At 44.4% G+C, this 17180-nt stretch overlaps 1 protein-coding gene across 4 annotated transcripts in view; it reads right to left on the bottom strand.

The window, feature by feature from the left end:
* The window catches only part of MTOR (mechanistic target of rapamycin kinase), a 115944-nt gene that overhangs the window by 72386 nt on the left and 26378 nt on the right, over positions 1–17180 (bottom strand). For all 4 annotated transcript variants that reach the window (XR_009452110.1, XM_059691265.1, XM_059691264.1 and 1 more), the window contains 8 exons: positions 13783–13950; positions 12968–13080; positions 12491–12653; positions 11291–11383; positions 10459–10605; positions 5599–5741; positions 2300–2462; positions 2019–2164 (listed from right to left, as the gene is read on the bottom strand). Coding sequence is in view for 3 of the 4 variants with exons in the window: in XM_059691265.1 (XP_059547248.1) it covers positions 2019–2164; positions 2300–2462; positions 5599–5741; positions 10459–10605; positions 11291–11383; positions 12491–12653; positions 12968–13080; positions 13783–13950 (1136 nt within the window). In the remaining variant the exon portion in view is untranslated. The remainder of the gene's footprint in view (positions 1–2018; positions 2165–2299; positions 2463–5598; positions 5742–10458; positions 10606–11290; positions 11384–12490; positions 12654–12967; positions 13081–13782; positions 13951–17180) is intronic.

Below are 17180 nucleotides of genomic sequence, written 5' to 3'. Positions count from 1 at the left end.
AGGGAGAAGTCAATGGGGGGGGGGGGGGGCGGGAGGAAGAATACTTATGTAATACTTTAAACAATAAAGAATTTAAAGAAAAAAAAAGAATACAGCAGTTCACTCAGTGTATATACTTGATGAGCTTTTAAAAGGTGCACAAATAGTGAAGAGAAAATGAGTAGGAAAAATAAAGCTGGAGGCGAGGAAGGTAATACTAGTAGACAAAACAGGTAAGACATCTGTAATTTGTCAGAGGCAGGCCAGTAACCGAGCTGCAAGCTCTCCAGTAGCTACTGTGAGGCAGGGAATTCCATTTATTACTGCAGAGCAAGGTCCCCAAGACCAGACCAACGTAGTGGCTCAGGGATGTACAACCACCACTGGTCTGACCACTGGAAGGGGTTTCCAAGAGACCCACTAGAGGACTGGGGAGGCTGAGAGAGACTTCCTTAACAGTAGTTTGTTTCTTCAAACTTTCTTCAATGGAAATGGCACCAGAACATTGCAATGGTGCTTAGGAAAAGCAGTTTAGAAAATCAGTAGAAAAATCTATAAATGGAAACAAAAACAGGTGGACCTTCTGGTCTGGAGACCAACTGAAGGGAGGCAGCTGAGCTAAATCAGACTAGGAACATGCCACAGAACTTCCAGTCTTGGCTTTACCTGGGAACAGAGGTGTTTGTTTTCTCAAAGCCAACATTAATCTGTAGGGAATTCTGAGGACTTATTTTCAAGTATATTGCCTTAATAAGTTAAATGACCTTCTTTAACACATTTCCAGGCCCCTGACTATATCTTCCTACTACAAATCTGCATAAACATTAATGCTTCTATGACTTCTCAAATGTGGGAGGAAATCTGGGGTAGGATGTGGAAGGCTTTGGAGAGGTCTCAAACAGAAAAGGTTAGCAGGGAAGTTAAGGTGCAAAACTAGTTATTTGATGTTCAAGTTATTATATTCAGTTACCGGGTTTTCTATTAGTTACCAAACAAGATTGCATTACCTACGACAGAGACGGGAGGAAAAAACACAGGTTTTCACATGTGCTGTACCTAATTGAAAACTGACGCCTACTCCTAGCATGGCAGGCTTCTAAAATAACATGTGGTATTTTAGAAATCAACATTCTCTCCAAGTCCAATTCTGTTGGGCAAAAACATGCTTGTACTGTTTTTGTTTTATCACATTTTAGTGTGTACAGGAACACTTTCAGTGTCTACTCAAAAGCAGAGCTGGCAGAGAACTTGCTATCTGGTTACGCTCTCAAGTAAGCGAAGGAAGCAGCACACACAGCAGCCTGTTCCAGCCGCTCTGGAGGCACTTACCAGCCAGGTGATCTTTCCTACACTATCATGCTGGCATTTACAAGAAGAGAATTAGATCCCAGGGTTAATATTCTCTGGTCATCATTAGGGGAAGTGAGCAGTTCTCCAAGAGCAGGAACTAACATTTCAGGCTGCTTGTAATTTCATAACAGCAGAAAATTTATTAAACAACCTATTTTTTCCGTATCCAGAAGACTCAATACCAGCTTATGAGAGGACAGAACATAACTAAATCAGGGGAAAGGACCAGTGAATCTCAGACATCGCTCTGCCTTCTATAATCACAGACTCCAGAGGAGCACAACACAGGCACCAACATATGTATCGATAAAGCCCGCCCTGCCTTTGGGTGGCCCCTGAGGCACAGGAACCAGCACTTCCCCCTCCTGCCCCAGAGAGCACTACCTAAACCACACTGAAAAGCTATTTTTCTAGGCTGCTATGGAAACAGAGTTGCTTCTAGACTGACTTCATTGGGACAAGTAAGCACAGGTTGGAAAACAAGAGGAGCCCCAGTGCTAAGGATCAAGAGAAATGACAATTAGGGCTGGAATACTGGGGCGAGCCATCTGCATCACAACATCTTATTTAAATGTATCGACCAGACCCGAGAGGCAGATTTCACAGAGCAGAAGTCTCCAAGTGACTCCAGTGAACTGGCGGGAGAAGAGAGGTCATTTGAGATAAAGGCAGCAATTTGAAAGGGTTACCTGATGAGAGACTCTAGGATGGCGGGGGTGGGACCTTTCTGGAACTCCAGTTCTTTGTAGTGTAGCGCTTTGGCATATGCTCGGCACTTGGCAGCCCTCTCACCCAGCAAAACAATGCCATTGTCGTCTCTCAATGGCAGGGGGCCCTGGAGGAGAGCAGAGCCCCAGCATAGGAAAATGGCAGGCGGGGCACAAATAAGAGTGGGCTGCGTGGGGGCTTCTCCCCTCCCACCAGCTGGTGCCCTGTCGGGCTCCATTTGAACAATGGGGAAAAGTCTCACCTTGTCACTGTGTTCCATGAATTCAGCCAAGTTTAAGAGGGTTTGTGTGACTTCGGCAATGTCCTGTGAGGTGAGTGCCAACTCGATGCTTCTGATGAGTTCGTCCTGCTGGTCTTCATTCAGCTCAGACCAGCAGGACACAAAGGCAGCGTTGAAGAGATCCCTGAAGGCAGAGAGGAGTGGAGAAGGAGGTTGGAACACCTCTCCTGCCTCTGCCTGGCACAGTCATACCCACCAGTCTACTCCTGGCATCGCTGATACTGGTTATACAGACCAGTGCTGTCCAACAGAACTTGCTGAGAACGGTCCTATCTTCCCTGTCCAACATAGTAGCCACTGGCACATGAACTATATTAAGTGCGACTGAGGAACTGAATGCTAAACTTTATTTCATTTCAACTAACTTAAAATAACCCCTTTGTGGCTACTGATGACTTATTTTATAGTGCAGGTAGACACCGTGATATACAGGGACTGTGTGGGGGCAGGAGGAGATAGAAAAGTAAAAGGCACATTTCTTGGCAGCTTTTGCATCACTTCTCCTCACTGGAAAAAACGATCAGAAAGGGGACTTCTATCACAGAAGTTGGCAGTCACAGATGCTGAAAATAATCCTCCAATGGTTCTTGGGATGTTTCTCAGACAATGTCCAAATTCCTAAAATTGGAAATGGCAAAGGCAGCATCTGCTACTTCTTTTCAAAATAAAACCAGAATCCTTTTTTTGGATAATCATAAACAAAATGACAACAGAACTTAAGAAACTGGAAGCATTAGAGGATAGAATCCAAGTCTGTAAGTCTGGAAGGATTGTCTGAGCCAGTCTCTTACAGCTGGGACCTTAGGAAGACCTGGAACCAGAGGTGCCATTTCTAAGGTTACTAAAACTATTTTTAAAAATCACTACAGCATCATATGGGTGGCCATATATACTACCCCTGACATCTGGCCTTTAATCCTACCCCTCTTTTTAGGTGAATGTTGTGGGGAGGGGACTTGGAAACTACAGAATATGCTTATAATGTGTAGGTTTAGCATTTGATGGCTCTGCATTCACTTTTTGTTACATTAAAAGATTAAATCAGACCAATGTATGTAATTTTGGAATGTGATGGAAAGAACAATATCTGAAATTCAAAGGATAACACAAAGATGGGAAGAAGTCCCATGCAAATTAAGAAATAAAGCTTTCTGATTTAGGTCCGAGGCCACATTGGATCCCAAATGAAAATATGTGGCACTAAGAAGATAAACACATATGTGTGTATTTATCACAAGTCTCTTTTGGATGGCATTATGCTCAAAAGTGACTTGGAGGAGAAGAGAGGTACGCCACGCCAGCTAAACATACGAAATCTGCACACTATGGAAACAGAGAAGTCCTAGGAACTATTTTTAAAGCATGAGAAAAATACTGGAAAGAAATGAGATGAACCAAATCATGGCATCAAAGCAACAGTCTCAGGGACCATCACTAAATACACTGCTAAATCACCACCACCTGCTAAATACACTCCAACAGCCCACTAGCTGTGCTGCCAAAAATGAAATGAAATGAAATGCCGTGCTCTTCGCTTCTGGTGAATGAGAAGAGCTATCTGTCCATTAAACCACCATTTTATGCCTCAGTGTAAATAATAATGGTCCACTGTAGAAAATTTTGGAAAATAGGGGAAAAAAATGAGAAAATAATTATTGCTTAAATCTTCCTACTCAGAGATAATCATTGTTGTATTACTTTCTAATCTTTTCCCTATGTACATATGTTTTTAATAGTTTTAAACACACATTTATACCATTTTGTATTCCATTTTATTCACTTACACTATACTATAAATCTTTTGCATACATTATAACTTTTTATAAACCTAATTTTTAATAACTGTTTAAGATTTACTAGTTAAAAGTGTTTTTCATGGCAAATTCTATTTCCCAAAGATGGCTGAAACACTCTCCTATTGCATATACTCTTCTAGAATTGTGCTACTCCCCTATCATGTGGCATCCACGTCCCTATCTGTCAATTAAACACTGTCCCTTGCCAAGGCCGGTTTGGCTCAGTGGATGGAGCGTCGGCCTGCGGACTGAAGGGTCCCGGGTTCGATTCCGGTCAAGGGCATGTATCTGGGTTGCGGGCACGTCCCAGGTGGGGGATGTGCAGGAGGCAGCTGATCGATGTTTCTCCCCCATCGATGTTTCTAACTCTCTATCTCTCTCCCTTCCTCTCTGTAAAAAAATCAATAAAATATATTTTAAAAAAATAAAAAATAAAAAATAAACACTGTCCCTTGAATATGAGTGGGTCTTTGTTGACTATCTTGGACTACAGTCTGGCAGAAGTGACACTATGGGACTTCCAAGACTAGGTCATACAAATACTGGTCCATGCACTTCCTTGGGGACACTCACTCTTGAACCCAGCCAGTATTCTCCTAGGAAGCCCAAGCAATCCACCAAGCGATTCATGGGGAGAGGAACCAAGGGCCCTAGCCAGGGATGAATTTCTAGTTGCTACTCAGCCCCAACTTGCCAGACATATGAATAAGCCATCTTGAAAGTAAACCTTCCAGTCCCCAGATGAACACCCCCACTGACTCTTTGTGGAGCAGAGGTCAGCTGTTTCCACAAGTCCTGCCTAAATTATAGATTCATGAGCCAAATAAAATGACTGTTGTTATTTTAGACCACTAAGTTCTGGGGTATTTGTAATGCAGCAATAAATAATTAGAAAATATTATTATTGGAAACAGGCTATATTAAACTATTATATAGTTGTTTTCAGAGTTATAAATGACTTTTAATTAAAATTTTGGACCTAAATCTACTAAGGAAAGCCTACCAGCAAGGTTAAAATGGATGCTTTTCCTGCAATATGAGCTTTTCCAGTTGCCTTTTTGTGTACTCCCCCCCCCCCCCCCAGAAGTTAGCAAGATTAAAACTACTACTTGCCAAACTGGTTTGGCTCAGTGGATAGAGCCTTGGTCTGCGGACTGAAAGGTCCCAGGTTCAATTCCGGTCAAGGGCATGTACCTTGGTTGCGGGCACATCCCCAGTGGGAGGTGTGCAGGAGGCAGCTGGTCAATGTTTCTCTCTCATTGATGTTTCTAACTCTCTATCCCTCTCCCTACCTCTCTGTAAAAAATCAATAAAATATATAAAAAACAAAAACAAACAAACAAAAAAAACTACTAGCCCTTTTACGGTTGCCTATTACTATTACCAATTCTTGTATGTGATTTTCTATGTGTAAATCCTCTCGAACCGATCTGAGGCTGTGCAGAAGGAGCCCACACATCATACCTGGCCATAGGGTTGTAGGCCTGAGCCAGGGCCCAGCATGAGCGCAGGGAGGGCGATGAGGAGTCCTTCAGCAGCTCCAGGCTCAGCCGCCTCAGCCATTCTAGCCAGTCATCTTTGGAGACCCTTCTGGCAGCTCCCCAGGCCTAATTCCACAGGTGACAATGGAAAACCATCAGCTTCAAGGGCCAAATGTAAAGAGCCCTCATCCATGTAATTATTATCCTACTTCTTTGATTTATAAAATTCCCCCAGAGCACAAATATGAAAGAGTAATATTTAATTAAAAGCCACAGAACAAAAATAGCAACCTCTAGAATATAGCACAGTATAGAAAAAGCCTGTTTTACCACTCATTTGTGCTGGATTCTATCAGCAAAGCAGAGAGCTCTACAGACCCAGAGAGGATGGGGACTGTCACATTCAGAGTACATTCAATGAATGGCCTGTGCAGTGTGGGAAGGGCCCTGGGCACTCTGTATTAGGGCTCTGGCTCATCTGACAGTAGAGTCACACAGGGAGAGGAGAAACGCTCAGGTTCTCAGCATCATGAGTCATATTACAATCAGATGAGCAGTGAGCCCAAGGCACATGGCACCATAGTGGAATGAGACAAAAGGTGTACAGCAGATTTTGTTTTTACTTTCTAGTACGTGCCCTCCAATTTTCCTCAAGACTCTGGGCCCTCCAGGCACTGAGAGTTACTCCAGGGGCAGCGTAGGGAGGTGGATGGAAAGACTCAGGCTCTGGATACAGGCAGTACAGTGCAGTGACCAACAGCCACACCCTGGATCTCAGCGGCTTGAGTGTAAATCTGGCTGTTTAACCTTGGGCAAATTACTTAACTCCTCTGTGCCTCAGTTTCCTCCCCTGGGGAAAGCCCCTTAGCCCCTCTGTGCTTTGGTCTCTGCCTCTGTAAAATAAGGAAAATAGTTCCCACCTCATAGGGTGTTTTAAGGATTAACTAAGTTTATATGTGTAACAGGTTTATAACAGTGGTTGGCACAGTAGGTGCTGTGCACGTAGGTGCCTGTTACTCTGGTTAGAAACACCTGGTTGGAATCCCAGTTCTGCAACTTAGCGGTCATAGCACTCTGGGCAAATTACTTGTTTGCTACATTTGAGCCTCAGTCTTCCTCACCTGAGAGCCTAGCTGGAAAAAATGAGCAAAAAATGGTTGCAATTATTACAAAAATGACATCTCTTTTGTATTGGCCTGGTCCTAACTACTAAACCCCAAACTTTATAAATATATTCTTAAAAGATTTCTTCAGCAGAATAGACATGTCAATCCTCCCTGAACTAGGAAATCACTGAAGTTACAGAAGAAGTTCTCAAGTGAAGTGGAACAGGGAGTGAAGAGGCCCCTAGGTGCTACAGCACCTAACCACCACCAACTCAGTCCATCCCCTTCCTGAGATAAACTGGAGATTTGCTGCTGCTTTAAACAAACAAAAAGTTATTTTTTAAAAATTGATTTCAGAGAGAGGAAAAGAGAGGGATAGAGAGGTAGAAACATCAATGAAAGAGAAACATTGATCAGCTGCCTCCTGCACACCCCCTACCAGGGATCAAGTTGGCATCCCAGGCATTTGCCTTGACTGGGAATTGAACCATGACCTCCAGGTTCATGGGTCAACGCTCAACCACTAAGCCACACTGGCTGGGCACTGCTGCTTTTTTATTGAATTTATTGGGGTGACACTGGTTAATAAAATTATGTAAGTTTCAGTTGTACAATTTGCCGCTGCTTTTGATGAGTTACCAATGAGTGATATTACACAAATTACTATTTTATATCAGAAAGTGAAGTAGAGATACTAGAAGAGACAAACTAAAAAATTATGTGAAGCATTCTCACTGAGCACACAATGAAAACCCCTGAATTAGAAGGAAGAGTACAACTAGATACTAAAGACTTGCCTTTTAGACCCTGTTCTGCTGAATGAAATAGGAACATCGGTCCTTTTCTATCCATGGATTTCTAGCTTCCTTCCTACACAGTGAGCCTCCGGATAGCTGCACTGTAGTACAAGGCATTTTAAAAGCTGGACATATGCAAGAAAGTATTACTAATGTCTTTGCCCTCTATTAACATGAGGCTGAGCCTGGCTAAGGCAGAGGCAATTCAGCACAGTTAAGAGACTGGTTTTGGAGTCACACTATTTAGGTCAAATCCTGGCTCCACCATTTTCTAGCTGACATTGGGCAAATTACTTAACCTTTCAGTGCCTTAATGCCCACAGCTGTAAAATGGGGACATTAATAATAACACCTAACTCACAGGGTTATTGTGGAGATTAAATGAATCAATATACGTAATGTGGCTCACACAGAAAGCACTCAACAAATGTTGGTAGCTGTTACTGATATCATTGTTGTTGTTATCACCTGATCAATGACAGCAGATAGGTCTTAAAAACATCTTAGCTTAACGGCCAAGTCCTCCACATGGGCCTTTCCCTGTGTTCTTTAATTTAAACTCTCAATTCTCTGCATTCTCTAGTAACTGTTTAGATACCAGTTTCCTTCTGCCACCTGCCCACCGCCTGCTGACTGCTTTGTCTGGTAATGCTGGTACAGGTTGCTGGGATGTCAGCTTACTCATTCAGAAGGTAGGCCTAATAGATGATTGTAAGACAGTAAAAACTGCTGAAAATCCTGGAAGGTATTCAACATGTATACATAATGGTTTTCTGTACCATGGAAATCCTCTATTAGCACTGCCAATAGAAAGGTGACTGAGGTGGCAAACTGTTATTTTGAAAGCTGATTAAAACTGGCAACTATTCCAATCCCTAATTGTCAACACATACTAGTACATATGTAGAAGCACAATTTACTTTTTGATGAAATGGAGCTGAGCGGTAGCTCTGGAGGATTTTGCTCAAGGCTTTTGAACTTGATCTCTTCTCTCAGGGTACATAATCTAGAGATTTTTCTTTTTTTGATTTGGCAATGGTTATGTTTTTTTTCCAAGTCCTGAGTAGAAAGCAAAACTTCCTGGAAACAAGCTTGACTATTGGGGAATTTCCTAAAATAGAGACCAAAGCTCTAAAGCAGGGTGGACAGCTGCCTGGTTGGAAGAACATTTTGAACCTAGGCAGCTGAAAACATCAGGGTGGAAATGGCCTTCTTGCTCAGTCCTTCCCTCAACTGTGAGGTGTCAATAAGGTGGCCTCAAAACTGCCTGGGAATGCCAGGTGACTGATGACCTTTCTCTTCCTCCTCGAGTCTGGGGCCAGCAGTCCAAAGCCCACAGCGGGAAAACTGTCACTCCTGACCCAGGGATCGCTCACCAGGCCATCTGAAACTATCATATGTCTCTCAGCAGTGGTCGTTTTAAGCTGTCTGGGCAGATAAAGACTGACATCACAGTCAGTAATAAACTGTGTGTGAACACATGCCCATAGGTCTGTGCTCACATCTTTATGGGGTTGGCCAAGAAGAGAAGGGTCAGTTGGGACTCAGTCCTGTCCAGTTCCTCACCTTGATCTGCCGCTACACTCTAAGTGCAGCTAGCTGCCTTGGGTCAGCTGCTAACAGACAGTGAGGAATACCATGTTAAACTCCGAACTGCGAACCACTTACACTCCTCAGAAGCACTAAAGACTAATGCCAAAATGGATACATATGTAATACCCTTTGTAATACTTTAAGCAATAAAAAAAAACATTAAAAAAAAATAAAAAATAAATTCTACTTTCTCACTCAGAAAAAAAAAAAAAGACTAATGCCAAGTGGGAAAAATAAGCAACCTGGTGTATTTACTTAAAAGCCAGTGATATAACTATGATTATTCTGCTCAGATCCATTACAGAGGTTATGAAACTGCCTGTTTGGAAGTGTATGGCTGATGGCATACATCAGCTGGTTATGTCCCAAGCGTTGGTCAGTATAGCTACTCTAAGTGTGTTCTGTGAACCAGTAGCTTAGGCATTTGTTAGAAATGCAAAGTATCAGGCCTGACTTCAACCCACCTGAATCAGAACAAGCATTTTAACAAGCAGTTAAAGCGGTTGCCGAAACCGGTTTGGCTCAGTGGATAGAGCGTCGGCCTGCGGACTGAAAGGTCCCAGGTTCGATTCCGGTCAAGGGCATGTACCTGGGTTGCGGGCATATCCCCAGTAGGAGATGTGCAGGAGGCAGCTGATCCATGTTTCTCTCTCATCGATGTTTCTAACTATCTCTCTCCCTTCCTCTCTGTAAAAAATCAATTAAAATATATTTTTTAAAAAAAAGCGGTTGGTAAACCCCATGTGCCCGAGAAGTCTGAGAAGCCCTGCTTTAAAAAGCCTGCATCAGTCTCAGTGCTAACTAGGGGGCTCACTGGTTGTGTTTCATTCATGTAACAAACGTTATTTGCAACAGAACGTTTTATTATCAAAGCACAAAAGGCCACTTTGTTCTTTATTTTCCCTCTAATAAAAAAGAATTATAGCCCTAGCCGGTTTGGCTCAGTGGATATAGAGCGTCAGCCTGCGAAATGAAAGGTCCCAGGTTCGATTCTGGTCAAGGGCACATGCCCAGGTTGTGGGCTTGATCCCCAGTGGGGGACTTGCAGGAGGCAGCTGATCCATGATTCTCTCTCATCATGGATGTTTCTATCTCTCTCTCCCTCTTCCTTCCTCTCTGAAATCAATAAAAATATATTAAAAAAATAAATAAAAATAAAAAAGAATTATAATTCAGCTACCCCAAGAAAGACAGAATGACCTGAGTTCATGGTATCTAGATTTTCAGAAAAATTCCTGGGCTGGTCTTTGGTTGTTTTTAACAAAAGGTAGCAAGCACTGAAAGTTTTGAGCAAGACAGAAGAGCAGGGCTTTCCTTTCCAAGTCTCCCAAAAAACGATAGACCTGCCTTTTGGAGGTTGATGGTGCTGACGTGCAGTTTCTTCATGGGTCCCGTTTCTACTGGTCCGCTAGCCAATGCATCGCCTTGGCCACTCCTCAACATTCGATGCTGGTAAATCAAAGGGTCCTCCTCTTCATCGGCCAGGGTGTAGCCCTGCAACCAGAGATTGACAGACAAGACCTGCAACTCCACAAGATGTTCCCAGTTTGGAAAACATTCTTAAGTTCTGCGAGGGTCACATCTTCTGGACGAGCCAGGACTTAGGTAGGCATGGCTCCAAGTATGGACAAAATGAGGCTGTATTCCCCACTGCAGACCAGTCTGTGTTGGTCACCCTAGGTCACTGACAAGCACTGACAGGAGTATGAGCATGCAACTGGCACAGAGGAAGCAACTGTGAGCAATGGTGAAGTGATGAGGAGCAGGGGCAGTAAAGAGTCCGCAGCCTGTGCCTGTGTGACCCAAGAGCCAAGAATGGTTTTTACACTTTTAAATGGCTGAAAATATTAAAAGATGATGACTATTTTGTAACATATTAAATTATCAGAACACTGTATTTTGGTGTCCATAGGTAAAATATTACTGGTATGCAACCAGGCTCATTCGTATGTGTGCACATAGCTGCTTTTAGGAGGCAGTGGCAGAGCTGAGTGGTTGCAACAGAGACCACATACCAGTAGCCTGCAAACCTGAAAAAAAATGTACTTTTTTTTTTTTTTTTTTTTGCCAATCCCTGGTTGAGAACTAAAAAAGTAGATATAGTCCCATAGGTAAGATTAAAAAATACCAATAGGAAAGACAACAAGGGATTTAGAAACAAAAATGAAGTGCAATTCACCTTGACAATTCTGCAGATGAGGACATCATAGCGCTGATGATTGATTCGGTGTCGCACCAGAACTTTATTCACCATTGGAATGAAAATTTGGTACTATAACAGTAGGAAGGAGATCAGAAACCATTACTTTGGAGAGTGGAAAGTTGAGAAAAGAACATTACCCCCACTACATTATAGCTATTTCTTCTGAGTGTGGGGCTAGCTCTACGGTACTCAGAAGAATCTTTTCACCCTCTCCTGCTATAAATCTGTCCAGATACCTTCATCTGGGTTATTGCAACAGCCTTTTAATAGCCTCTCTGCTTCCTTTGTGGCCTAGTCTATTCTTCCACACGGCATTGAGAGTAATCATTTAAACATCTTAGGTCAGATCATAGTCCTCCTGTGCTCAAAATCCTCCAGAGACTTCCAGTCTTGGCTCTTGGAGTAAAAGCCAAAGTACAATGGCTACAACAATCATGTGCAAATGGCGTCAGAATCACCGCAGGGGGTTGGGGGGCTTATGAAACCAGATTGTTGGCTCTATAGCCAGAGTGTCCGGTTCAGTGGGTCTGGGCTGAGGCCGAGCATCTGCATTTCTAACAGCTCCCAGCTATGTAGATTAGGACACTGCTCATCTGGGACTACATTTTGAGTATTGCGAGCCAACACCAAGTTTCCATGCCCCAACCCAGCCCTGCCTTATCTCGGACCTTTTCTCAGCACTTTCCCTGTTTCCTCCTCTGAAGTCTCACTGCTCTCCTGATGTTCCTTGACTCTTCAGGCACACTGCCATCTCCCACCCTTGCATTGCTATTCCTTCTGCCTGCACCCCTCTCTCTGGGATTGGGCCTTTACTTTATTTAGGTCTCTGCTCAAATGTCAACTTATCAGAGATGCTCCCTGTCTACCCTGAATAAACAGCATCTCTCCCACTCCCTCCACCATTCTTCTGAGACAAACTGCGTGCACTAACTTTGGCTTCATTGGAATGTAAGCTCTGTGAAAACAAGGACGTTATTCTGTTTATTAGGTTATCCCCAGAGCAGCACTTCACCCGCCACATAGGTGGCTCAATAAATATTTGCTGAATAAAGGGAGTAAATAAGCCCATAATTCCTAGTTTTCTGACAGAGTGTGAGGCCTACAGACTGACAGATGGAGAAGTCCAGTCTTCCTCCAAAGGCAGGCAGAAGACTGTGTCTGCGGAGACTGCCTCACCTTCTTCCCCAGCTGGAAGACGAGGGAAGACAACGTGTCCATGGCTGTGGGACGCAGTTCTGGGCACTGGTCCAGGGTTCGAACAATCGGGTGAATGATCCGGGAGGCATAGTCGGTGAAATCCAAGGACTCCGTCAGGCGGTCCACTGTCTCCAGAGCTGCCCTATAACAATCGCTGACATACAGTAACTGCTAACATATAACCCCAAAGGAAGAGAAGTGGCCGAGGGCTACCTTAGCAATCAGTGCCGAATGGGGAGGGATGGCTTCTGAGGAATTTTGGGTGACATGGATCTAACATATATTTCAGTGGGATGGGGACAGTTAAGATTTCCATAAATCTGGAACGTTTCTGGACTAAAATAATGGGAGTTGCAATAACAACAACAAAAGATGGCCTGGGAATTTTAAAACAGGACATTTTCAACAAAATGCTAAAGGCCTGCTGACTGTTCGTCCCCAAGAGCAGGTGCTTACTTCCGAGATGGCAGTGGAACTTCAGGGGCATCAAACAGCTTCACGATGGGAGGCAACAACAAGTGAAGATAGTCGTCCAGGTTGGCGCCAAACAGCTGGATTGCAGTCAGCAACTGTAGAGGGAGCAAAGGCACAGCAACGGACAGGTGAGGTCAGGGGTCAAGTACTGAGGTACATGGAGGGGCAGTGCTATGGGGAATTCAAATTCTTTGGGGCCTCTGAAAAGCCTTTATTAAGTAGCTTTGAACTACATTCTTTCGGCAGTATTTTCTCCCCTCATTTTATTTTGCTTACAGATTACTTTGCTTTCTCTGAGCTTATTTCAATTGGTAAGGAATCCAATGCTAGACAACTGAAAAAAACTGGTCTGAGATAAAACATTTACCAAAAATAATCCATTAAAGGAGACAAAACATAAGGATAATCAAGGACAATACACATTCTGCAAACTATAAGCTGTGTGTAGCAGGTATTAGTATTCTTTGGAGTCAGTCTTGTGGACCAAGCACCACCCTGACACTCAGAACAGGGTCTTGTCTCCCAGCTGACCTTGATGGATGCTGGAAATCTCTCTAGAGCAGTGGTTCTCAACCTTCTGGCCCTTTAAATACAGTTCCTCATGTTGTGACCCAACCATACAATTATTTTCGTTGCTACTTCATAACTGTCATGTTGCTACTGTTATGAATCGTAATGTAAATATCTGATATGCAGGATGGTCTTAGGCGACCCCTGTGAAAGGGTCGTTCGACCGTCAAAGGGTCTCGACCCACAGGTTGAGAACCGCTGCTCTACAGGAAGTTCTGGCTACTCACCTTGATGGAGACGGTGCGGCCTGGGCTGTTGTCATGCATAAAGACCCGTAGCATGTGTGGGATCAGCTGGGGCAGGTACAGCTTAAATTCACCCCCAAGAGCTACCACAATCTGCTCAATAAGAAGAATGATCGTGCTCTGGATTGAGGTGTTCATGACCCAGAATTCCTATAAAGAGGGGAGAGCGGAGCAAAGTCAGGTTTCCCTCTGCTGAGGTATGAACCAAGGAACTGAGATGGCCAAAAGGAGCAAAAACATACTGACACGGTCTGCCCCAAGATAAACCCTTTCCCTCTCCTCTCCCTGGGCCTCCTTGTATTCTGTCACAGTGACAGTGAACAAATTAAAACTGCATTTCTCTGAATGCACAAGGCTACTTGTGCTCTTCTGTGCTTTGCTCATGCTGCTCTTTACCTAGAATCCCACCTCTTAGCTGAGCAAGAGTTGAGCACCTCTTTCTAGACCTGACTCAAGCCTCACTTCTATGAAGGCTTTCCTACTCTCCTTCCGTTACCCATGTTGGGTCCCTTTGCCCTCCTCTTTTCTAGCACCTGTAATAATTCTCATTGCAACTCTTCCTCTGTTAGACTGTAAGCTAGTTAAGGGCAAGAACCCCTTTGGTCCACCCATCTCCCCAGAATCTAGTAGCGCACATGGCATATTCCAGCCAAACACACCTTTACAGAACAAACAAATGACTAAGTATACGTCACCTGGAGCTCTCAAGGAGTCCAGGGTGGATTCTTTACTTTGGGTATCACCTGGTCTCTCCCAAAGGGCTAGTCCACTGTAACAAGGTGTCCTGCCCTTTCTGAATTTAGACTTTGTTGGTTATCATCTGACAACTGTCCAATATCATTTTCAGGCCTGGATACTGGCACAAAAGAAGCACTTTTCACCTGGCTGGTGTAGCTCAATGGTTGAGCATCCACCCAGGGAACAAGAGGCCGCCAGTTTGATTCCTGGTCAGGGTACATGCCTGGGTTGCAGGCTTGGTCCCATGGGGGGTGTGCAGGAGGGAGCTGATTGATGATGTTGCTCTCTCATCAATGTTCCTGTTTCTCTATCTCCCTCCCTCCCTCCCTCTCTCTAAAAAAATCAATAAAAACATCCTTTTTTTTTAAAAAAAAAAAAGCACTTTCTATACCCATATAATTACACTAGAGGCCTGGTGGATGAATTTGTGCACATTGAAAGAAAATTAGAAGGTGGCCAGTGGGGCGGGACTGGGTGAGATGGGCCGGACATGCCCTGGAGCCAACCACCCGCGGTCCCTCCCTGGCCGGCCGCACCTGGGGTGGCACCGGCCGCACCGGGGGTGGGACTGAGGCTCAAAGGGCGTCTGCAGAGTGAGCGGGGTCTCTCTGGCAAGTGAGGTCCCTTGGCCTGGTCTGTGGGGATCGTGTCGAAACCGGCTCTGACATCCCCCAAAGGGTCCCAGATTGTGAGAGGGCGGTTCTTAGGTGATGCACCCGCAGGCTCTCCTCTCTGGTTCCGGGTGCATCAGCCGAGAATTGCAGCTGCAAAGTCACCGCAGCTCGGCAGCTCCTATGTTGAGCATCTGCCTCCTGGTAGTGATTGCACGTCATAGCTACTGGTCGGAAGGTCAGTTATGTTTTTATATATAGAGATCCTATAAAAGTTACTAAAATAAAAATTTGGTCAACTGGCCACAGATTCTGCCTCAGCAGTGCGAGGCAAATTGGTCCAAGTCTCTGACTCCAGGAAAAGCAGTCACTTAAAGTCAACTAAAAAAGACAGCGGCCTCCTGCCTTCTTTGGAACCTCCACAGGAGACCTGATAACAGAAACCATAATGATGACAACACATGCCTATTAACACTCTTGGGCCCCCAAATAATTCAGAGTAGAAATCAATAAAAACAAGGGATAACCTCTCGAGAGAAAGACTTTACATAGAAGCATAAGGTACTTAAATTTTTTAAAAAAGTATAATAGTTTAGAAAGTAAAAACCATACTAAAAGATGCTGGTAAAACGTTCTTTCTCTCTGCTTGGAGCGAGAAGTAATCTCTTTGGAAAAGCTATTTTTTCTCTAGATAAGAAAGCTTTGCCAAAGAAACACCACAGATCTCATGGTCTCCACTGTTTTTCTGATGTTCATTCCCTTGTACTACACTCTGCCTTCTTTAGAGAAAGCGCCCCTACCCCCCCACTGTATTCTCTCGGCTCCTCACAGGGGTTGCTCTACTCAAAGAAGCCAGGCAGCCTGCCCAGGGATGTGGGCTGGATCAGTGTTCACAAAGACCGCTCTCTTCCTGGGCTCAAGGGAGCTCATTAAAACACCCAGGATCAACAGCCAACAAAGGAGCCCTGTTGCACCTTCTCTATCTTGGAAGAAATAAAGGCTGTATTTTCCAGGTGTGAGGCTCCCTGACTCAAATCCCTATGTTTTGGTCATTAGTATTTTTGGGGATAAGTCACAGATCACTTCAGCTTCAAACACAAGTACACTGCTTCTCCCCGCCCCTCCCCCAGGACAGTCCGCCAGGCTCGTTAGCATTCTGCCTGACTCTTCCATGTAGAGCTGCTGTGGCAGCAGCCAGGGAACAGAGCGGCTTTAATTATTCACACGTGGAGGAGTTTTCAGTTCTGAGACCCAGTTTCGGGAAGTTCCATTTTTGAAGCCAGCCACTTTGATTTCAGTCCTGCTGCTTCTTCCAAGCTAACTACAAAGGGCTGGTATGGAAGAAAAGAAATCAATGGAAGGATTGTCTTCTAATTCTTTGAGGACACAGTCATCTCTGCAAGCAACCTTCCCAACAGAACATTTAAATTATATAGAACAGCAGGAAGCAGGCCTCACACTCAAATAGAAAATCGCTATTGCCATCAATGGGGAGTCCTGCACCTGCTGAAAGCACGTTATAAAACCTGGGACGTGAGCCTTTCTGCATGTGCCACTGCAGTCAGAGGCAGCATTTAGGCCTTTGAAGGCAGCAGGGGAAGCAGCACCTTCTTCCTCGGTGCCTGACAGGAGTCCATCATACTCAAGAGCACAGGAGACCCAGTCCCCAGAGCTCTCAGGCCCCTGGTTTTATGGGCAGTTAGAAAGAGGGTTTCATGGGCATAGTAAAGCACTGTTGTGATATTAAGTGAAATTGCTTTGTTGTGTGTGAGGCAAAGAAATCAAGAGCCTATTTCTGGCAGAAAAATTGCCTCAGGATTCCTCTGCAGACTTCACACCGGTTCTCTTGTACCTGGGAGCCTGCAGCAATAACCCTCTGCCCCCTTTCCTAAATCAGTGGGACACCTTCCTCCAGCTTACACTTGGGTTGTTAAGAGTTCTACCAGGACCCATGGAAGAATGTCCACCTTATCCAAACCTGCTCCGAGTTCACAGACCCAACACTGATGAGCAGACCAAGGCATTAATTTC

The sequence above is a fragment of the Myotis daubentonii genome, chromosome 3 (genome assembly GCF_963259705.1).
Source record: "Myotis daubentonii chromosome 3, mMyoDau2.1, whole genome shotgun sequence".
Classification (NCBI taxonomy): Eukaryota; Metazoa; Chordata; class Mammalia; order Chiroptera; family Vespertilionidae; genus Myotis; species Myotis daubentonii.
This window is presented reverse-complemented; position numbering and strand designations above follow the sequence as displayed.